Source organism: Pipra filicauda, unplaced genomic scaffold (genome assembly GCF_003945595.2).
Source record: "Pipra filicauda isolate LSUMZ 115617 unplaced genomic scaffold, ASM394559v2 scaffold12_size5214236_pilon, whole genome shotgun sequence".
NCBI classification, from domain to species: Eukaryota; Metazoa; Chordata; class Aves; order Passeriformes; family Pipridae; genus Pipra; species Pipra filicauda.
The window spans coordinates 2,091,035-2,114,691 of NW_024103763.1; the positions used below are offsets into that span (position 1 = coordinate 2,091,035).

At 35.9% G+C, this 23,657-nt stretch overlaps 1 protein-coding gene across 5 annotated transcripts in view; it reads right to left on the reverse strand.

Moving 5' to 3' along the window:
• CNKSR2 (connector enhancer of kinase suppressor of Ras 2) overlaps positions 1 to 23,657 on the reverse strand; it is a 210,175-nt gene that overhangs the window by 70,691 nt on the left and 115,827 nt on the right. For all 5 annotated transcript variants that reach the window (XM_027731127.2, XM_027731128.2, XM_027731123.2 and 2 more), the window contains 4 exons: positions 14,891 to 15,024; positions 11,095 to 11,306; positions 7,136 to 7,225; positions 5,301 to 5,515 (listed from right to left, as the gene is read on the reverse strand). In XM_027731127.2, the coding sequence (XP_027586928.1) occupies positions 5,301 to 5,515; positions 7,136 to 7,225; positions 11,095 to 11,306; positions 14,891 to 15,024 (651 nt within the window). The remainder of the gene's footprint in view (positions 1 to 5,300; positions 5,516 to 7,135; positions 7,226 to 11,094; positions 11,307 to 14,890; positions 15,025 to 23,657) is intronic.

Genomic DNA, 23,657 nt, shown 5'->3' on the forward strand with positions numbered 1-23,657 from the left:
AAATTGTAGCCTTGGTCAAACCCCTCACCTTTGCTGCCTCAGTGTCCTCACTGGCAGTGTAGGAAAGTGGCTCTCTGTGGGTGCTCAAAGCAGCAAGTACTGCCATTGATCATGTGAGTTAACAGTTGCCAGGCTGCATTTCAACCACATGGACAGTTATACATGCTAAAGAGGAAAAGAATAAGTTTCCCAAACGTGCACTAATTTAATTCAATGTGAAGCACAAAACCTCCAACTGGTAGCTTTTATTGTATTTCTCCTTTATTAAAAGTAAAACTGGAACATTAGAGATAGTGCATGTGTACCTATCTACACATGTAAATTCATCAAAATCCCAAAGGTACATAACCTTGATTTCTCTTCTCCACTGAACCCCCTGTTTCATATGTATGAACTTGAAATGTTACATCTTGCTACTAAACTTACCTGATTTTCAAATGCAATTAAAATGACCAAAAAAAGTCCTGTAATTAATTAAATGATTTAAAATAGGCTGGTTATTACAGCAAATTGAGAAGCTGTTATTTTTCTGTCACTTTTCCTATGACAAGCAAGTCATTAGATATTGCTAAATACACATGAACAAGGGAGCATACACTGGAAAAGGCAAAGGGATAATAGGAGGCAGGAAGAGAGAAGAAATAAGGTAAATAATACAAGTTTATTGGTGTAGGTTTCAGCCTATTGTATATAGTAGGGAGTTATACAAGAGAAAGTAATCATACTACTATATACAATGGGCTATAACCTTTCCTTCATGTAGCAATGCTGTTTCTAGATTAAAGGAAAGTTCCATTGATCCAGTTAGGAGCAGATTATTATTAACCTGATGTGGAACTTCTTTTGACCCATGACACTATTTCTCTCTCCTAAATAACAACAATATTTTCCTTCAACAAAAACATAAAGCACAATGCACTAAGGAAATTCCTATATAGAATAACATAATGAACTTAAGAAACTACAATCATATGGCAGAGCTTTCATCTCTTGTGCCCCAAAGGTTCAAGACAATTTTAACTGTGCTGTTTTCTATCTACGGTAATAGATCACATTGAACACCTGTTTGACACTAGATTAGCAACAGCTCCAACAGTTTTCCTTGGCTTAATAAAAACCTTAACACTCTATGTTGGTTTCTTTTGCAATATCAAGGAAGAAAAATAGAATGCAAACCCAACAACTTGGCTACAAATCAATATAACACTGGAAACACTTTCCAGAATGGGGAAAAAACCCCAAAGCAGTGAAGAAAATTTGTATGTGAGGATTCAAAAATACCAAATGTGGATACAAGAGATGTTTACTTCACAGGCACAACACAAATTAGTTTTTCTGCTGCTATGGTCTCAGCCATCACATCAGTTACGTTCAGTGCACACAAGTAAACGCGGTTCAGTTTTCAAGGCCATCACTGAAATGCACCCTTGACCACATGGTTTTTGATTGCAATGACACGTCAATGATATAAACAAAGCTGTTAAAACCAGTGATTTTATGCAAGTTTAGCATTGTGAGAGTTAGAAAAATGCTAGACTGCCACATTCTTGTGATCACTTTAGAATATAAAAATTTGAATCTGCTGGCATTTCACAGAATAACTTTTAGCAAATAAACAGCAACCAGGCACTTCTACATTACCATGGTAATTTTTTAACACCATCCACTTTGTTTACAGCACAAAACCATACCATTTCCGTTGAATTTAATTCAGCAGTGCAGTTTTTTGATCAATGATTTTTCTTTTCTATAGAGCCATGTATAAAAGCAGCAGGAGTTGAAGTCAGCACAATTGTAAAAGCTGCTTTTCTGCAGAAAACCTTCACAGTAAAAAGGTAATCAACCTGCTCACATCAATGGTTGAAAAATTCAAAAGGAAAGAGGCCTGGAATTCTAAGGGGAATTCATTGTTAATCACTGGGAATCATCTTTAGTCCAAAATTATTTATCATTCATATCAAAGGACTCAAAATAGAATGAAAACACCACTGAATAGAGGTAACACAGAATCAAAGACCAGTGAATGACATGAGACCTGAACGCTGAGTGAGCAGCATGGCTTCTATTCCAGGAAGCTCAGGAAAAAGTGAAAAGAAAATACAAGAAAAAAAGAGAAAACATTAAATGTCCATGTTTTCTATTTCACAGAATATGCATATTAAAAGGATAATTTCAGAAGACCAGTTTTGGTAATTCTGTTCCACAGCAGACCCCATATTCCTGGAGCTTCAATACTCCTTGTTATGGACTTGGGAATCACAGTGGCCCGATTTGAGGGTTCAGAGCCCTTACTCTCATATATTTCATACTTAGGGTTGCTTTAGAGACATAGATAATTCAGCAAGCATATCCAAGAAGTCATATGTTTCAACATGACCAACCATACACAATGTTATATATTTAACAAGAAAAAATGTAAGATATAAATAATTAGATTGGGAACACCAGTTTTGCAAATGAGTGATTTGAAAAAGCGTCATTACAGAAAAAAATAAAACTAAACCCAAGTAATAAACACACACCCGCTCCAAGGCTATGCTTAAAATAGGTAAACAGTCCTTTAAATATTTTAACAGAGAGGTAGTGAACAGAAAGAGAAAGGTTATATTATCTTTCTATCCAGCTCCTGGAAACTGATGTTCTGTTCTGGCATACATACTTTAGGAAGGATGCTTAGGATACTTTAGGATTAAATATAAGGATTTGAAAGAATTATGAGAATGAGGAAAGGATATGAACACACAGTCTCTGATGAAAACCCCAAGATGCTCATTCTGTTTCTTTTAAGCAAGAGAAGGTTAAAAACTTATTTGATTATAACCTGTAAATTCCTATACTGGGAGACAAAATTTGGTAATGCTGTAATAGGGCAGACACTTTTTAGTGATCTTTAAGATGCAATTTGCAAGTTGAGTATAATGTTATGTTTTCATTGTCTTATTTGCTATCTATAGTTTAATAAAATTGTACTGTAAAGAGATATGAGTTCCTTGTGTTTTATCTGTACTTCCCCATTCTTTATCTGCTCACTGCACTGTTTTTTTTGAGATTTTAAAAAAGTTCTGTTCGATTTATTACAAAACCTTTGGCTCTGCTCTGTGGCAAAGACATATAGCCCCATGTGCAAACCAGATTAGGGTTTCATAAGCCAGAATGCTTGGATGTCATCACCACAAAAAGGAAACTGTATTGTACTGCATGATAGCAGCCAACTTCCAGTGATAGCATCAGCAATATTCAGCTACAGAGGGCTGTAAATGCTTTGTGAAGGGCTCCTTCCCATTTCCCCTGGGACAAATCAATGGCCCAAGCTTCCCCTTTCTGTTTACTTCATGCATTTTGCTTCAAAGGCAGCTAGCAGATCAATACTGATTTGTATTCTAACAGATGAATAACCTTTATTTATTTATATAAATGAATAAGCTCCTACTAAATTTTCAAAAAGATGCTGAAGATTTAATGGCATTATAGAGAGAGCCATCCTTTAATGGTAATGATGCACAAGAAGAATTAGCAGTCACTGGTGGAATTTGTGGTGTTAGCAGTTCAAGTGTTTTGTGGATGGATATCCAAACTACATGAGAAGTGCTGCTTCTCAATTACAAGTTTTCTGTTGCTCATTAACTTCTACACCAGAATTTTGAAGAATCTTCCGATTCTTGTGTAAATCATTTATCTTTGTGCATAATTTGGAAATTAGACGTAATAGATAATAGAGGAAACAAGAGCAAAACCAAAGATGTCACCTTAAAAAGAAGTTTTTCTCGCTGCATAGTGTCAAGAATTTATCATATACTAAGAAAAGTTACTGAGAGATGAGAATTCTCTTAAAGCATGGAAAGTGTCGCAAATTGACTACATTGTTCTTGACAGGGTAGAAAGTCCTTCCTTATACAAATAATTTTTCTATTTTTCTCTGTAAATATTTGATTTCACTCACTCTTGCACTGATTAGATTCCTTCTAGGAAAGACTGCAGACATTACAAAGAGGACAGTTTGGGGACACTTGCAATATCCTCAGCTCTGTGTATTAGGGAAAATACATATCAATCTGTCTTTGCAAATGGAAATCTCCCCACTATCAGCTTTCCAACTCAGAAAAAGAGCGTAGAACTAAAGTTGGAAATAAGAATGTAAGGAAAAAAAAAGTTTGTTGTCTTACCTAAATTACTACAGAAAATAAAGAAAGGAAAGAACAATTCTTGAATCTGGAGGCCTGATTTAATTAAAGTGCACCACAAGCACTTACTTTTAATACTAAATGAATATTCACTGACATTTATCAGATTTACACACTGCAGCATACAGTTTTAGAAGCCAGTGGACCAAGCATTCAGATGGTATCAAAAGATGTAAAGGCTCCATTAGTCTCAATTAATCTACACCAATTATACTGCAAGAATCAGCAGTGATGTTTTACAATATGAGGCCAAGTTGTAAGCTGTCTGAAAGGTTCAGAAAAGCTCAACCCGCTAGTTTTTCAGAGCAGACTTCCTGACAAGCCCACATTGCCATCTCCTTTGGACACTGGGTATCTAAATTACATACTCTTTGATAATACATGAAGATAATGTCAATTATTTCTACTGTTTTGCTGCACAGTTACTGTGTATATATTCCTCTACATTGGCATCTTTTACTGAGATCTAAAACATAAATAATTCTATGGGGTGAATATGTTATCATATCTAAAATATATTGTGATCTTCTAACTCCTTTTTTCTGACACATTTAAAAACTAGCAAGTTATTGCAATTTTACTTTTATATCCTATTAATAAGAGTCCCTCCTTTTACATTTATAATTGCATTATTGAGGGCTATTTGTTAAAAACATTTACATTCACAAGGGCTCCCCTTACCTCAAATGAAAACAAACGTCTCCCACAGGTTTTCCTGCCAATATCAGGCCTTTCAAGTACCTGTAGTAAAGGGGTTGTCTGACAACACTTAGCATGTTGCCGGGACAATGATGCTGGAAAGAAGGTTTCTAGGCAGTCTGGAAAGTGCTGCTTCTTCCCTTTCCATCAGTAACAAGTAAGTCAAGGCAGAGATACCACACTGCATTTTAAATATGATATCTTGTAGATCAAGGAGATAAAACATCAGTGTCCATCCCACATTTTAAAAGCAAAATAAAGAATTCTAAAATACTTCTTTGAGATGTAGTCATTGTCTGAAGAATAGGAATCAGTGCAACAGCAACAGTCCAAAAAAGGTTTCAACACCAGTATAAAACCAAGGCAGTCTCTTACCATGAGCACAGACAAATGGTTTTTGTTAATGTTATTTTTACTCACGTGGTACAAAGCAGTTTCTGGTCCAGGTGTGCCCATGACTTCTTGTCTCAGTGAGTCCATTTGTAAACTAGGCAAAAGCGAGTAGTGACTTGGACTACTACTCTTGTCTCCCTTCTTTTTGGACTTTTTCCCAGTATCCTTTTTGCTATTCCTTTGAAACATGTAGTCTTCTTGACCTATTTTCTCATTGCTCATATAACGAAGCAATGAATTTTCTGTTGAAAGAAAAGTAATGCAAAAGATCATTGTGAACTGTTGTATGTCTGTTAATCCTGCTTCTAAAACATACAGTATTCTTGCAAAGATCTACTGTCAATTTTAATTCTTCAAGACTATTTCATTAACAAAACACATTTGCTTCTTTGGTTCAGATAGAATAAGAAATTAAACTTTTGATAGGGCAAATTCGTGAATCTTACAGTTTTCTGATATACTTGACAATAAAGGGAACAGAACATAAGGGAAACCCTACATCAATAAATTTTGTCTTCAAGTGCTAAAAAAATGAGCAATAATAGACTTACGATATTTTTTTTTGTTATTTTTAGCAGGAGTCCTAATGAATGCAAATGTCACTGGTGCCATACATTTAAAAGTAATTTGCTTTGAACACTCATTGGAAATCATTCGCCATATCATACACACTTTCCCTGAATACCCTGAAGCATCTACCAGTTTGCAGCTGAGAGACATCCTGACCCAGAAGCAATGTTTGTGAATTTAGGAAACCTCAGCAGATTTCTCTCTCACAAAATTGCCTGGTCTTTCTTGCATTAATGTGAACTAGCATGCACAACCTCCTTGGCAAGAGGTGCCTTAGCTTCAACCCAGACTGCACGAGAAGCCTGCTCATTTTCTTTTTAACCAGCATTTGTCAGAGACATTTGATCTCTTGGGTCTTGTTTCAGATTAAACAGTGACAAACCTACTTCCTTATTTCATTCCACACAAGACTTTATAAACGTTTATTATATCCTGCCTAAATTCCCCCAACTGATGATGGCCAGCCTATTTAATTGATCCTGGTTTGGAAGTAACTTCAGGTATCTGATTAATTTTTGTTGCCTCCTAAACCTTCTTCAATTCTACTGCATTTTTCTTAAGAGATTAAAGAGACTGGAACTGCACACACTCACCCTATAAGCAACAACTGACACAGCAGCATAAGAATTTGTCTAAATCTGTCTTGTATTCTTTTCCTAATAATTCCTAAGTGTTTCCTTTTTTGATCCCTACTGAACATTTAGTTCATATTTTACCAGAAAGATCTATCATTACTGTAACATCTTGTTCCTGGGTGATAGTAACCATCTCAGAGGTCATAATTTTGTATGTGGAGTTATGTATCCAAGCCTCGCAACCCAAAATTTGGAAGAACTTAAACCTTTATGATTTTGAGGTGAATCCCATGCTGCTCTAGAATGTCTTCCATCCAAAAAGAACTCAGGAAGGCAGAGAAATATGACATATAAAATTCTCATTTATGCATAAAAAAGATTTAGCAGTAATAATCACACATTTGTCCTCCAGTATTATAAAATTAAGGACACTTCCAAAATGGACAGGATAGTGCAGCTGAATCAATGAAATGCCAATATGAAGCTAAGATAAACTGCCTGGCTTTGCAGTCATGACTTTCTTTTGCCTGGCTAAACAACTTCCTCAATTCTAAAATATGTGCTGCAAAAAACTAGGTATATGGGATAGAGAAAACCCCAAAACAGGTTCACAAAAATATATAGCTAAGCAAGCAGCAAAATGAGGCTGAAATATATAGCTCAAAGCAAGAAAAAATCCATAATGCCTTGTATAAAAGGTGTGTTCAAATCACTTACCTCTCCTAGTATCTCTTTTTATTTTATTGGGATCTTCATAATCCCCCACCCAGTTATATTCTACTGGCATAGAAATAGGCCTTAGCTTCCCTGGAAAGAGAGAAAAAAATTGAGATCACACACCATAAGGCAGCATTAAACTAACATTCTTTAGAAGAAAGAACAAATTATGTGCTAAGCTGCTATTCTACAGTGTTGGTTATGAAAGAGGATGCAGTGTTGCCCCTGAACAAGAGGTTAAGATAGGAGTTCTGTTTTCTTTAACAGAAAAAAAAGCAGCTAAGTTTTTGATGGATTTTTTTTTTTTTAAGTTTAGAAAATAAACCCAGTGTCCTACAAAATCTTCATCGGACTGATGTCTGACACTGACAAACGCAATCAAATTTTCACTGAACAATATCTATTTATTATTCTGGAAGCTCCTGGCACACACGTGGGAGAACTGTTTTAAAGCATATGTGAATTGTTGGTAACAGAAATGTGTGCATATCACTAAAGTACCTTCACAAACAGCACATTTGCTGGTGGGCTTAAAAGATCCATCAGTGACCGAGTAAGAAAGGAAGTAGAAAACCTCTACATGTAATTTCTTTTGTAGCATTTCATCCACGGAAAGCAAAATACATTATTATTGCCAAATTCACTTTGACTTTAACCAGAAAAGCCGAAAACTATCCTGTCTTTTAAATTTGTTTGGAAGCTGCCAAATTGGTTTAAAACAATGCTGTAAACTATGATTCCTGCTTAAGGATTGCACAAATATAGTTTGAAATCAGTGAAAATGTGCTATGAAACTTAGTGAGTTACTTAGAGTGGTCTGAATTCTCTAGAAAGTTAAACAAAACACAGAGTAGCATACAGCACAATATCTGTAAGACTGAAAACAAAATGTTTTCCCAACAAGGTCAGCCTACATTCTTCTTTAAATCAATCTACCAGTCACAAAATCAAAAACTGGGTAAATAATTTGATTTTAAAAGTAGTAAAGCTACAAGTAGAAACTTCAGAAGTCTTGAAAATTGTTTTAGTAGAGAACCCCTACATAAAGGTCTTATTCCACGTTTTTGAGGTTAAACCCACGATACGTCAAAAAAGAAAGACCTGTTTATAATGAAAACAAATATTCAAATGTTTATCTCCCTACAGATGTATTGTGTCCATGGAAAACATGCCAATACCATTCAGGCAGCATAATGGTAAAAGTTTTTATTCTTTTGAAAAAAAATTGACAAAAAAGCTGTATGTTCTGTAAAAACCACAGGATCAGGTCACAAATACATCACTGTTCAGTAATATAATGTATATTTTAAACTGTTTATTTATCATTCATTTTATTATTTATGGACACATATTTAAGTCTGATTGAAACCAATGAGATTTAGCACACACAGTTATGAAGTCATTTCCTGAGTAGGGTTATATTCAGCTTATGTTTACTTGATCAGAAGTAGCTTTGAACAGTTTCTTTTTCTAGAAATAAAACTTTATTTTCTTTGTAAGGCTTAACCCACAATATTTTATTGATAGATACTGCACACTTAACAAAATACAAAAGCTACAAAATTTTGTAGAGTCTGATGGTTATCAAAAGTAACATAACAAATTTTATACAAAACCTTCACCTGATTTTGTATCTGGCATTAAAACTGCGATGATCAAATTTGTTTCTTTCCTTAAGTTTCATTTACCTGTTACCTCTCCTAGTCACCCTCTGAATTCCCTAAATCTCTTTTCCCTGCTGACTATACTCAGGAAATTTCTTCCATGGGATATGAACAGAAGCTTTCCAAAGCCAACTAGCAAATTTATACAAAGCCAGTAAGAGCATAAAAGAGAAGTCTCTTTGTTAACATTGTCAAAAAAAGTAAAAATATTCCAAAAAAGAAATTATAGAGGGCCTTATTAACCTCTCATGAAAGAGGACTGAGAAGTTATTTAAAAAAAAAAATTGACACCATCACATAACTAATGATCAGTACATGTTAAAAACAATTTCGCTAGGCCTTGGAACTCTCTTTGACCTTCTTTAATGGATCACCATAAGCCAGAAGAGAGTTATTGCCATTTTCCGGATTTTTGTGAAAACCTAAGGTCATGCCTAACCACAAACCTTATGATAACAAATGCCATATGTGGGAAACTTTAGAATTTAATGCTGAAATGTTTTTAGAATATTTTTAGAAAACACATTTAAATGAAATAAACTTGATGGTGTGAATTCATTAAAAAAGAAGTGAGATCAAACATGAAAAGCTGTATAACAAATGTGTTAAATAATGATTGACTTTCAGTGCAGTCTTTGATCCATGTCTTTATAACCCTTTCTGCTAAGAGAAAAAAAAGGCTAAAAAAGCTATGCTATAACAAAATAATAGATTTAAAAGTCCTTGAAGAAGAAATGCGTTTTTTTTCACTTTCAACCACCAGTATTAAAATTTAACGTCTGGAACAGAGAGTACATCTCTGGTAATGGAACTGACTGTATTCACCAATTGTATTATCTGAAATACTGGAGCAATAAAATTGATACATTCATTTCAAAAACTTAGTAGCTATTTTGCACAGAATGGGCATTGTTAGAAAACACTTTGAAATCAAAAGGATACTGAAGATTTTGCAGCAGGATCATGTAGTTGTGTAGAAAAGGTGCATTTTATGAAAATGCAACCTTTAATGTTGTGCAAGCACATTGCTCCAGGTCCTGAGGATACTTCACACAGCTCAAGCTCAATTTATATCGAGGTTCCCAGGTGATTTTGAAGCTTGGTTGCATGATGTACTAAATCTATGCTTCCTCATAAGTTACATCAATTTTCTTCACAAAGCTACATGATGACAGGATTACTATAACAACTCCAAAATACAGCTTGTGCTCAGTTTAAAAATTGAGGAAACATAGCAAGTAGGGTGAAAAAATATTCAAGTGTGTGCTCAGCTAACACCATAGCAGTCAAAATACTTTTTTTTAAACATGATATTTCCTCTTCATTTTCTTCTACAGCCTAATAACTCCACGCCTGTCCAATTTTTTACTTGGCAAAAAACCCCCCAGTTCTCCCAGTCTGAAACAAGTTACAATAGGTAAGGGAAGAGTTCCAACAGGTTCATTTTCTTCTACAGCCTAATAACTCCACGCCTGTCCAATTTTTTACTTGGCAAAAAACCCCCCAGTTCTCCCAGTCTGAAACAAGTTACAATAGGTAAGGGAAGAGTTCCAACAGGTTCAAAGGGAAAATAACTGGGAGTACAAGGGTTTGAGCATCGAAATTCTCACCAGAAATTGTTTCTGAATTTTCATCCCAAATAAGCCAAAAATCCAAGATGTGGAAGTAGCATGAATGCATGTGCATGTTTACATGCAAAATTCTTCCTTAAACAACCTATAATCTCAAATAAAGAGGAATTGCTATATATAATTGTCATCACTTCCCATATAGGAAGTTACAGGACTAAAGAAAAATTAAAAAGTTTTAGAGAGCAGTGCAGCATGAAAGCAGCATGTCATCTCTTGGTAAACCTGAAGTGTTTGTGATCATTATTATATCTGGGAAAATATTTCCAACAATGAATTACTAAACTTATACAAGCCTTGCTGTTATACTGAGAGAACAATTTCATCCTGTATTTTTAGTAAAAAAATATGGGCTTCTGCTAGTTGCTTTTTTCTATAAAATGATACTGAAATATAATCTGGAAAATTAAGTTGATAACAAAATTATATAATTTATATTCAGAAAAACCATTGATATAAAACTGGACTTGCTCTCCCTAACATGTTAAGTATTTTTTTTTCCCCTTAACAGAATAAAGCTCTTAGATTGAAATTGGACTAAAGTAGTATAGAATTTTTAGCAAAATCAATGGCCCCAGAAATATTTTCATGGTTAAAAACAAAAGCAGATGCACGAAAATCCTAAAATCAATGAAAGGTGATTATCTTTATTAGATCAATGCCATACCATATGTCGGTGTGCTCTCTCTCCTTCCAGGACCACTTGTTCTTCCTTTCTCATATTCATAGCAGTATAAAACTGCATCTTCTTCAACCACATTAAAGCGTTTCCGATACTCCTGGTCAAGAAATGAGTTTGGAGATTCGGATCCTGTATGAACCGGTTTGCCCACTATATGTCTGCCAACATCGTCACAGGGGAGATTTCCCTTTTCATCCCTTTAATTAAAAAGAGAGGGTTTTAGTATATTGAGATAAAACATTGATGTTTTTAAACTGCAAATGTTTCAATAAACATAGGCCTATATCAGTATTTCATGCATCAAAACAGATGATGACATCCACCCACATCAGGATCACACCTCATATATGCATACGTATGCCTGTATATGCCAGTTACCTCACACATCTCTGCTTATTCAATTCTTTTACAGACTTATTAATCTCACTGGTTTATCTTGAAAAGAATTATAGAAATAAAATTGATGTGCAGCTGCTCCTTTTTATTTCTTGTTATTTTTGCCCTTGTGATTTAGGGCAGAGGAATAGTGCTTACCTTACTTTTCCAGATTTGCATTTTTAAATACATCATATAGTTTTAAGACATGGCTATATGGAGCACCAGCAAACTCAATCTGATTCCTTACAAATTAACCTCAGATCAAGAAGAACCAGGTGCAGATGATGTACAGACATCTGACATAGTCTTGCACAATCCGTCCAGGTCTAGAAGTTGTACAGGTACATCCACGCAGTACCAAATATGGTGTGTAACACCTGCTCATAAGCTGCTATCCCAGGACAGTGCTAACTTTGGAGTTTGTGTCAGATCCTCAAGATAATAATTTTTGCTTTCCTGCACCCCTGCCCCACTCTTTGAAAATGCAAACTACTCAAAGGCATCAACCAAGAGAGCAAGTTGTACTGGGTTAGGAGTCCTCTCTTGTACTAGGTGAACCAGGGCTCATTTAGTAAACCTGCTGGTAGAATTGTGCCTGGAGAGGGTTGCAAAAGACCTAATCAGACAGTTATTCCTGGGCAGCCAAATGCATAGGAGACATTCAAGAGAGAAGCTGGGGCCATATGCCTTTTGCTGGAGTCCTTCTGTCCCTGCTTTGGCAGGTTGCTTTCCCAGAGCAGGGTTGGTGTTGGCTCAGTGAGGGGGGATGGTGCAGCCTCAGCAGGGCTGTGGAGTCACCTCTGATCACAGAAAGACTTTCTGTGCTGACAGTGCAGGGGGACTCCAGCAGGTAACACAATGGAGACTGACACAAAACAGCCAGATGCTAATCAGTGCTGCAACCCTCATCAGGGGCTGGCATGAGGAAAGCAGCGCAGCCCGAGCTGGAGGGATCTTTACTGTGAGCGCGGAGTTAAGTGCAGAGCCACCAGGCAAACACCCTTTGCCACAGCCCGCTGGAGATGAAGGCTGCAGTTCTCATCCCCAAAGGCATTTCACAAATTTGAGCAGGCACTGACTTACAACAAACACTTCTAAGGAACTACCACGTGGAAATTGTTGGTCCCTTTTTGTCATGCCATCCGTGTGCAGTTTATGTCAGCAGTTGTGCTGTCTGTGGGTATCATCACTAAGGTGGCCTGGTTTTGGATTTTACAATTTCTGTAAAAATGTCAAGTCTTTTACTCTATTCCAGTAAGAAAAGGAGGGCTTGCTTGTTTTGTTTTTTTCTTTTGGAATGGCAACAACAAACTGAGAAACACATGCTGAACAGTTTGATAATACCCAAAATAAAGACATGATTTAATATAGTTAATCATGGACAAAAAACCTGATGTAATGCAAAAACAAATTATGCAGAAACACTGTACACTATGTGACAGGTGAAATAAAGTATAGTCCATTAGGATTACGGTGATAAAAAAATTCAAATGTACAAAGTTTAATCTCTCCATAAGATTACAGCTTGTGCTAATATGTATTATAAGATTTAATCGGAATTGGTCCAAACTACTGCATTATCATAATGATTTCAGAGATGTTATTAATAAATAATGAAAATACATTTTGAAGATCTCAATTTCTAGAGCAGAACTCAAAAACTGATGAGTACTGAATGATCACTAAAAATACTTCAATAAAGAGGATGCATTTCTTATCAAATAAAAGTATTTTTGTGATGGTAAACATGATCAGAAGCATTACAAAGGCACTACTTCTTTTAAGATGGTATAGTTTCAGGAGCAACAAGTCTTCACCATATAGCTACTGCATTCAAAAAGAAATAAACCTAAGACTGTGTTTTGGGGGCTTTTTTCCCCAGCTTTTTTGTTAATGGATTAGAATTAAATACTTGGTTCTTTACCCTCAATTTTCTGAAAACCATGTCTTTAAAACATTTACATAAGCATAATAAAATATTATTATGAGGGAGATAAAATATAAATTCAATTTCTGTAAACAAGTCAAATGTCATGACTGACTGTGTTTTTATTTAATTAAAAGACAAAAAAATAGTGAATGCATTATGTTTGTCTATCTCGCTCTAAGACAAACATTAAACTAATTACATCAGCAAGTTCAACTGTGTTACACATGTCACATTTGAAATAAAATGGCCTTTTTTTTTTTTCCCAAGAAATAGTAACCAAGTCAGGTACAGATGAGGCAGGGATGAGGAAGGAACATGGGACACAAGGCTTCACTAAAGGCTTGTGATGTCACCATGAAGTGCAAAGTCACTCTTTTGCCCCGGAAGGTTTTTCATATCTCTGAAGAGTAAGAATTTATCATAGAATCACAAGTTTTGCTCCCCACTAAGCAATTTAATATGCCTTATACCTCACTCTTGGATGACTCCCTGGAAAATCTTGCCAGTATCAGGTCATCCGTCTCACTAATTGGCTAGAAGAGTTACTGATAGGAAAGTCTAAGAAAAACTCAGCTACAAGAAACTCGGGTACAAGAAAGGACATGCTGCCCTTACAGACTTTCCAAGAACTAAAAGACTAAACTAACAGACTAACTAAAAGAAAAGTAAGAAGTAATTTAAAAATACATTGACCAGACATGTGATAGCCTCTGTGTAAGAATACAGAAAGCTTTAAAAATTCTGATTCCTCGTAAATACATTCCTAGACTTTTGGGTAGCTACTTCTGTATTATTTGTGGACCATAATTCTCTCAAAATTTTAGGAAAGCAGCATCTGTGCACATTATACAATTACACTGCATCATTTGAGGTCACATAAAGGCAGGTCGATGAATCTGCAAGAAAGATCTGCTGCTTTTCTGGCTCAGAAAGCCCAGAGACCCGGAAGAGATGGCAATGCCTGTTCCAGGTGGCAGGTCAGAGTAACAGGTACATTTACAGGGAACAGCAGTCACTGCACAATCTAGCAGAGTGGCCACACCAAAACACAGTCCTGAAATTTGCTGTAATGCTATCTAATCAAATATATCTAAAAAAGAAAACATTATGGTAGGACTAATAATTTCTGTTGTTGAAAGATACAAACTTCTTTTCTGGTTACAGATTCAGGGTCTCAGGTAACTTTTGGTCTTCTGAAAGAGGACAAGACTGTTACAGTCAATTGATTACCCCATATTTGATAAAATAGGGTACTAAGCCCTCTTTTCTAAAGGTTACTGTTTGGTTTTGCAGACAATAGATTGATTCAGAACACTGTGAGTCTGATTCAACATATCTACCCTTAATAATCAGTTCACCTGCAAAATGCAGTCTATTCTGCAGGGCAGGTTGATAAATGGGTAGGAATGAAATGTTCAGTTACCTCAAAAATATTTTTTACATTGAATTGTACCCTGAAATGATATTTTTTACCTTGGAACATAAGGTTCTGTTGGAGGAGGGGGTATGTAGAGATCCTGAAGGGCAGAGCTGTCTCTTTTTGTAGGTGTGCTGATAGTACTGGATGGCGTAGCAACACTGCTTGTAGGACTTCTAGGAATAAGAGGCTGGTTCAAAAGAGAAAGAGAAATAATCAAGATTATCCTTAAATATTATACATTTTTATTTGAAAAAGCCATAAACAGACTATAGTTCAGAAAGCTAAAGAAATAGTTTTGTGTGCTCTTAAACTGACTAAAAAACACTCATGCTAAGGAGACAGATCTAAGAATGCTTATGCATTGTGCTTATAAAATTGACTCCTCTGATGACATCTTTTTCCCTTCAGCATAGCAAGATTATTGCCAATGCTCATAAAAATGGTGATCAGTAGAGCTACTGCTGAAATCGTAACGATTAAATAACATACAGAATCCAGTTAATTCCTTAATTAAACTAACATTGTAAAGAAAAAGTCTACTTTACAGTAAAAGGTGCGTAAGTAGGCATTAAATTAAATGTCAAGTCCCCCCATCTGTTCTACAGCTTAAGAATTAACTGTAAACGCTTCAGTTTATGCCTGCAGATGCTGTTAAATCAGGTACTGCATCCTCAGAACACACAGAATCAATGGGAGATTATTATTTTTCATTATTCCCCTGGGCATTCTCCTCACGAAATAACATTTAGTCACAGGTAAATAAATTGTACCCTCCTCACAGAATAATCATGCATTCTAGCTATCATTCCAGTCCAAACAGGATCGTTCCTTAATCACATCTCTCCCTTTATCTCATGAATTAGGCACACCTTTTTCTTCCTTAGTTTAACTAACTTTATTAAATCACTGTAGGGTTGAAAATCATAGCAAGATTTTCTAACAGTCTCTACATAGATACAGAAAAATTAAATGAGAAGAAAACTTTGTTTGCTGTAGTCTACTTAATAACATGTCTACCTAATAAGGAAAGCCTTATGTGGCTTGGTTTGTGAGATACCTAAACTCAAGCAAAAGCAAAAGCAAAACAGCAAGTACAAGAGTATTGTTGTATACCTTAAAATTGATCTATTATTAAAAAATGCTGAGTTTTGCTTAGAAAGAGTTTTTTCCTGCTATATTTTTGGAATTTAACTCCTTGAAAAAAGAAGAGCTGGGATTGAAGAGAGTTCACTATACCTCCAATTTCTGACCTTAGTAACTACTGGAGAATAAAACATTTCATGTTGTATTGACGGCAGAGAAGCTCTAAATGTTGACTGAATGGGTGCATAGAAAGATCCTTCTGCCAGTACTATTAACAATACTTCAGAACAGACCAAAAGGGTGTTCCTGTGCAGAATAACCAATTCTCATTTTCTAGATACTAATCTTGACACCGTAGTATTATGCCTATAGTGCAGAATCCTCCAAAAGTTTAACAGCAGAAACTTCCTCAAAATGTTGGCCTTTCATAAACTAGCGATAAGCCATTCAAACTTATGTTTATCAAGTGAAGTCCCCACCATTGTGTTAATTTTTTAAAATCTGTACATAGGAACAATGAATATCACTTAGGAAACCCCATGCTTTAGCCAGTTATTGCTTGTTTTAGGAACAGAGCTGTGTTAGATGTTATTTATCTCAAATATAATAAAATGTATGCTTAAAATTGACTTATTAAAACTTTGCAAGTCCACCTTTAAAGCAACAGCTACAAACTGACAAAAGTTTTCTCTTTTTGAATGTTCAAAAACTGCATCCTATAAACAATGATACTGCTTAATTCTTTCCTTGCTCATTAGAGTTAATGTGAGTATTCCATAGCCAGGCCAAGGAAAGACTACTGGTATTTACAGGAAGAGAAAAAGAAAGACACACACACAAAATCAGACAAGTAAAAGACTTTACAACCACTAAAAACAAGACAAAAGTCTGCAAAAGTAAGAATAAAGCTGGTGGTAAAACAGGGTAAAAAAACCCCAAACCCAACCCATAAAAAACACCCCGAACCCCCCCTCCCCCCCCCCAACTTTCAGAGAAACAAAAACCTTATATTTTAATTTTCATCTGTGACAACGTAGCCATAGATGTTTTTGAACCACTCACTAGTACAACACTGGTTATTTCCTTTTTGATACCTTGCACTTCTATGACAAGTACACCTTGCTGAGTAGCTTGTCGTATTAATTTTCATTGTAAACCAACAGAATTTTGTGACTTAGATACTGTTTACACTTGTTAAGCCCAATTTGTTTGCTCATGGCTTATACCAGCAGGAGCACTTGGAGGAAGACAGCCTGGGTAGGGGTTTGCTGTTGTCTAATTACAGGAGGAAGACAACCCTTTACTTTACCTGCGTGAATAGGTAGATAAGAGGAAAGGGAGCCCCAGAAACTAGACTGGTGGCACTCAATAGGAGTTTATGTCATGTAAGGAAAGTCATGCTCAAGCATAAGAGTGATCTGGATGTACAAGGGGTTGATGTGCCTGTGGCAGTCCTGACAAGCTGCCAGAGGGCTAGAGGACACAGGTGAAGAATTTCCCTTATGTTACAGCCTGGAATACCTGGCTGCAATTATTTAAATACTACTGATACTGAGTTAATTTCTGGAAAAAAAAAAATAAAAAAAAATTTGCTAAAGTCTGAGGATTCTTTTTGGTGTAATACACAGCCCCGACATACAGCTCAGTTTGTCCTCCAGACAATTTGCTGGTTGATGCTGGAAATCAGTTCGGGTTTGTAAATCTTTGAAAAATGCCTATTTTAGTTTATTTTTTTGGCACAGGAAAGTAGTTAAAACAGTGAATGCAATAGGAAGAAATGGTATTCAGTCTAACACAGAAAACCACAAGCTATCTAGTTTACTGAAGGTAACTGTTCCCACGTCAGACACTTTCAGAGGTGAAAATACAGTGTAGCTGGTGAAAGTCTGAATGGATGTGGTACCTCACAGGATGGCAAGGTGGGTACATCTTCCCAGGGCACCTGGAGCTCCCAAGGGTATAGAAATTGTAATACAATCTAGTACAAACGGAAGCACAATCCTGTAGGATTGTCTCAAAACATTCTCGTGTCTTTTCCAAATTTCTTTTGTACTGCCAAACTCAACTCTCTGCTTATTTCCGCAGAAACAGAAAAGCTGTTTAATTAGAAGAAAAAGGGAAATCCAAATTTAAAAATTGCTTGCCACTTTTAAAATAAAAAAGTAGTTATCAAGACTTCACCAGTAAAGTAACAGCTCAGTAAGAATTTCTACATGGTAAGAGCATTTAAATGGTCTCTCCTGGTAGTAGCTCAACACACTGAGAGCACTGTTGTACCTACCACCTTGTGCTGTAGGAGTTCAGCTTTCATTTTTATAAGGAATTAAAAGTCTTCAGACCCCCTTGATTGAAAAGAAAGCCTTCAGACCATGGCCTGCGTATATGGTGCATCTACCTGACATTTTGCATTGAAATTTAGAGACCTCAACCGTTCAAGTCAAGTCAATCTGGTCATCTGCAAGTAAATCAGCTCATGTAGCTCTCCAGTTCAATGGCAGCCACTCAGTGAAACATATGCAACACATTGAACAGGAAAACCACATGGAACTCCATTCAAGTATTTCTCAATTGGATGCATTGGAGATCAGTGATATCCCTGAGTTAATTAACTTCCAAGGAGTAGAGATTTTCCTGCTGCAGTTCCTTTTGGCAGGTTGGTCAGGGCAAGGGGGATTGCTGATACAGCAATAAAACTAAAAAGTTTTCAAGTCCAAAGAGTTAAATACTTGACCCACGGGAATAGCCTGGCAGGAAAAGTTTAGAATTTACATATTAAAATTTGGAGTAACCTAAAAAATGTTCCACAAATGACCCTGCATCAATGTTAACCCACAATGACAGACACAAAATCCATATTTCAATACATTTTGGAGTACTATTTCTTAAACGTTTTGAATGCACCATCCTCCTTCCGGATCATTAGTCTTCATGGAGCCTTTCCCAAACAGTCAGTTGGCCAGGGAAGAGGTAACCAACCATCTTTACTTACAGCACATCAGTTTCTCTAATGCAGGGAAATAGGAGGTCCCTGTAAGTACTGACTGACAGCACACAGACATCCAAGTCCCCTCTCCCCTCGCAGTTGTTCTGTCCCTGGTTAGCTCTGCCATGCACTCCCCACCTCCCTCTTGCTACTGGGACCTATTGCTGCTTTTCCCATCCCCAATCCTGAAGGAACTTAGAGGGTGTCCCCAGTGAGTCAGCATAATATTTTTGCTTTTTCCCTCTAAACAATGAATGTAATTAATATTTAATATACACTATCTAAAATTCTTTTAATGTTTTTAAAACTCTTTGAACCTTTCATGAACTCCCTTGGAACCAGCAATATATAGTTTGAGAAACATTGCTCCAGAAAAAAGGCATACAACTTTTCCAAATACAAGCAAAACCAATACAAAATTTTAAATTCTATTATCTTTATACAGTATTTGCATCAGTAAATAGATTTTACTGCCAATATATTTTTCATATTGGATCAAGGTTATGACAATTCATTGAACAAAATGTTTCCAACAAAATAAACTTTTTATAAGAACAACCATGATGTGAAGTAATGCAATACTGTAACTAATTCAGTCAGAATCCATTTTAACAGTGCTGCAAAGAATGCCCAGTTCCCATGTAGCTGAAAGACAAACAAGTAACTTAAAAGCAAACAAGGTAATATTTTATTCAAATTTAATGATTAAAAAGTGTAGGATCATTAATTCTAATCATAAATGATGATGATAGCATTGTCTCTAGATGAATGAAGGAGGCAATATAATCAAGTAAGGAAATACACTAAATATTTCAAACAAATACTTTCGATACTTTCAAAGGAGTGTTGTTATTGGTGCTGTTGCTTCTTAGGAGGCTGAAAAGCTGGATATACCATAGTGGAAATATGATGCATATCTAATCCAAAAAAACCTACTAAAAAAACTACAGATACTGAGTTGCTGGTGATTTTGTAACAGTACAATTTAATCAAATACAAAACAGTACAGTGAACTATTTGGATATACAAAAGGTGACATTTAAATAGGCTTGGTGAAGGAGGGGTCAGAAGGTTTTTTTTCCCAGTCAATACACAAGATGTGGCTGGCAGCTTGACCTGCCCCAATCTCATTGAGATGAGGAAGAGCCTTTTTGGTGGGTGTAGTCCAAATTAACCACAGCATGGCACATGTTGTTCTAGCACTCCTTTGCTGTATTATAAAGAAAATAGATGAAGAGTCTTCCACACTGTAGTAAAGTCCACTTTCTTTTTGACTAATTAACAAAGCATTTTCCAGAAGGCAGAGGACTTTGCAGCTAGGCTCTTGCCAGAGTGATGATAGCAACTCACATAAAATTCCATATGCTCCAAGAATCTTCTCTGTTGAGCTTTCCACCCTTGTTCAAACAGCACTTCGGGGAGCCTCCCTTTGAAACCTCCCCAGAATAACACAAAGTGGAAAGGAGAAATAAAACAGACAATCTAGAGTAGAGAACATTTATTTAAGTTAGGTTTTGAACCAGACAAAAATTTGGAGAGTTCAAAGATAAAGTCACCTCTATGTAAAGTAAGAAAAATAAAAAAATTAAAGGTTAAAGTTAATTGGTTTGTTCACCACATTCAGCCCAGTCAGAAATACAAACATTGCAAACTGAAATATCATTCTGGGTTCTCACACAACTGCTCAGAGTATTAAGAAAAGTAACTGAAAGGCAAATTTAGTAAGGTTTGTCTTGCAGGCATAACATCTTAAAATTCATGGTACAATACCATATTAATGAATACATTCAATTGCAAAAGGCAACCACTAAATTCCCCAAGGCCACAGCTGCCTTATTCAAATATTATAAAAGCAATAGCGACAAAAGTAGGCTGAAAAATCCCTTGACTTCACAAATTTGGATATGATTCCAAATGTATCATGAGAGAACCTTGATTATCAGTTAGAGGTTGGATACTGATGGATATTAAAACAGACAATCAACTGACTGAAAAGAGAAAAAAAACCCAACCAAACAGCATTTTCTTTAATCAGGACACAAGAGGGGGGAAAAGAAAAAAAAAAAGTTTTTTATTTCTGTAGTGATTGACCCTAGAGCTGGAATTAATGCGCTTATAAATACAAACTTATTATGTAATGATGCATGGTATAGCCATAGGCTAATTGTATTATTTGACTGTACATCAAGTCATTCAATATCAGTTTCAGGACTGCTACACAAGATGCATAATTATTCTTCTTTCTTTTCCCTAATCTTTCATATTTATTCTAAGGATATTTGTGAAAAGAATGAATATACCACATTTCTGCCAAAAAGAAAAAAAAAACAACACAAAGAATTAATCAATAATAACGTAGCCTACACTTAACTCCTAATTCATGGCAACACTGTGACGTGAAGGCAGAGCTGTTAAAAGTAAACAACTGAATATTCTAAGAAGTATTTATGTCAATTAAAAAGCACTTAATATCTGAATGGTCTGAAAGTGTTTTCCAGACATGGAGACCACAAATGTTCGTTTGGCTTGTAGCTAATCTAGATCACTAACAGTGGACAGAAAGTTCTTAAAAAATTTCACTATCGGAGTTTATAATTTAACTACCAGGGTGCCCTGTCACACATAAAACCGCTTGATCCACTGGTAGTACCTGCATATTGCCTGAACTGGAAGACTCATCTAGCACTTTCCCAGCTTACAGGCATATTTAGTATCTCTCCATTAAGCCTAGCTTGTCATGTAGCTGCAAATGGCAAATTTCATGTTCTCATACACAATTACTGACTAAACAAGCAGAATGCAATTTACCAGTAATGCCTCAACATTATTTACTTTAAGCTAAAATTAAGTTTTGAAGGTTCTCAATTAAAACATTACAATGTACATTTCAATGTAAATGAGTTTCCTAATTTAATTCACTGAAATATTTACCTTCTACATCCACGACATCAGCTGTTAAATATATTCATTGGTGGGATGCATACAAAACCTCAAGTCTCTGCTTCTGTGTCAGCCTCCTTACATTAGGGCAAACTTCCACCTTCCCACCTTATTCATTGCAATATGATTAGGATGTGACACCACATTTTTCTGTGTTCAATCTATTTGCAGAACCAAAAAAACCACAGCAGTCATTTTGCTGCTCTTATTTCCCACTTTATCAGAATTTCATCCCCATATCTCCTTCTACAATCTTTTGAATATTTTGGTCATATTTTGCACTTTAACAGAATTATTACTGAATCATAATTTCCTTATAGCTTGTGTCTGCTGAATTGTACATGTGGTTCAATTAACTTAACTCTGGGATGACAGCACAGTTGTAATGATCTCAGTTATTTTTTGTAAGACATCCTGATATGGGAAAATGATTTGTCATAACCTCCCCTGCTTGCAAAGGTGATGTAAGTACTGCTTTCCCTTATGTTTTTTTGCTATTTGCTGTCACTTTCCCCCTCTTCTCTCACATTACCTTCCCAGTTCCTAACAAAGGATAGCCCCTCTACATGAATCAGGAATATAAGAAATTTCACACCAGTCAGAGGGTCAAATTGCAATTGCCATACTTACAGTTTTTCCGAAGACTTTTTTTTCCAGAAAATTTGCTAAATAAACATAACTTGTTCATATTTTTACATCTACAAAATTATACTGCACCCAATGCTTTTGCTGCTTGTTATTGATATAACGTATGGTACCAATTTCACACTTAGGCTACATTTAAACTTTAACATCAACTGACTTTAACATCTGTTCAACTCTGATCTCCATAAATCAACACAAATTTCTACATTATGCAGCTTCTGAAGTTTGTCTGCACTTCACCTTGGAGCTTTGTCCACACTCCGCCTACTTAAGAAAACTATTGTTTCTCACGCTAAAATCATAAATTGTAACAGACACACATATGCCCACTGCACACATAAGTGCTGAATGAGGCTCTGGCCTTTTCCTGGTGTCACGTTTGATAAAATCAGAATAATATCATGTTACCAGAATTATATCTGTAATGTTTAACAGGATCTCTATTTGTATTCATATTAGCCTTGAAAATATTAATATTCTTTATGCTATCAGCAAAAAAAAACTCCACACCAAACCCAATACTCCCATTGCCCCCCAACTCCCCAAGTCTGTAAGATTATAGAAGAACACTATCTAGGGTCAGTGCCATCCAATACAGATAAACTACATTCAAGTTGGCTGTCCAGACTCCCTTTACCATCAAATGCATAGAAAAGAGGCATGTGCTGGGTCAAATTCCCTGTATCTAAGGTAGATCAGTTTAAAATAGGCCAAGATGAATGAAGCAGTAACTGTTCGTGTAAGTCTGCTGGTCAAAGGGAGAAAAAATGAGAAACTTGAATGATATGTAGATATGTATATAGTAGATATCAAAAGCTAAATCCATTGAGTAACACCCTAGTACCTGTCAGAAACTTCTCTTGTGGGGACTTCAGCACAATTATTCTAGTGGCAAACGATAAAGTCAAGCAAAAAGGAGTATTTAGGAGAATGGCCCAATTCACACAAAGAAATACCAAACTCATCCAAACAGGATTTAGACTGAAAGCACTGGACCCCATTTAAGGCAATGATGTGCATTTTACATTTGCATTTATATTCTCACTACAGCTATGATAAAAGAGCAGCCTTCAAGTATGGACATTCATGCACTCACAACATGCACACAGATTTGCAATTTTATGTTCAGACGCTAATAAGATATTTCTGGTTGAAAGTTTTTGTCATAT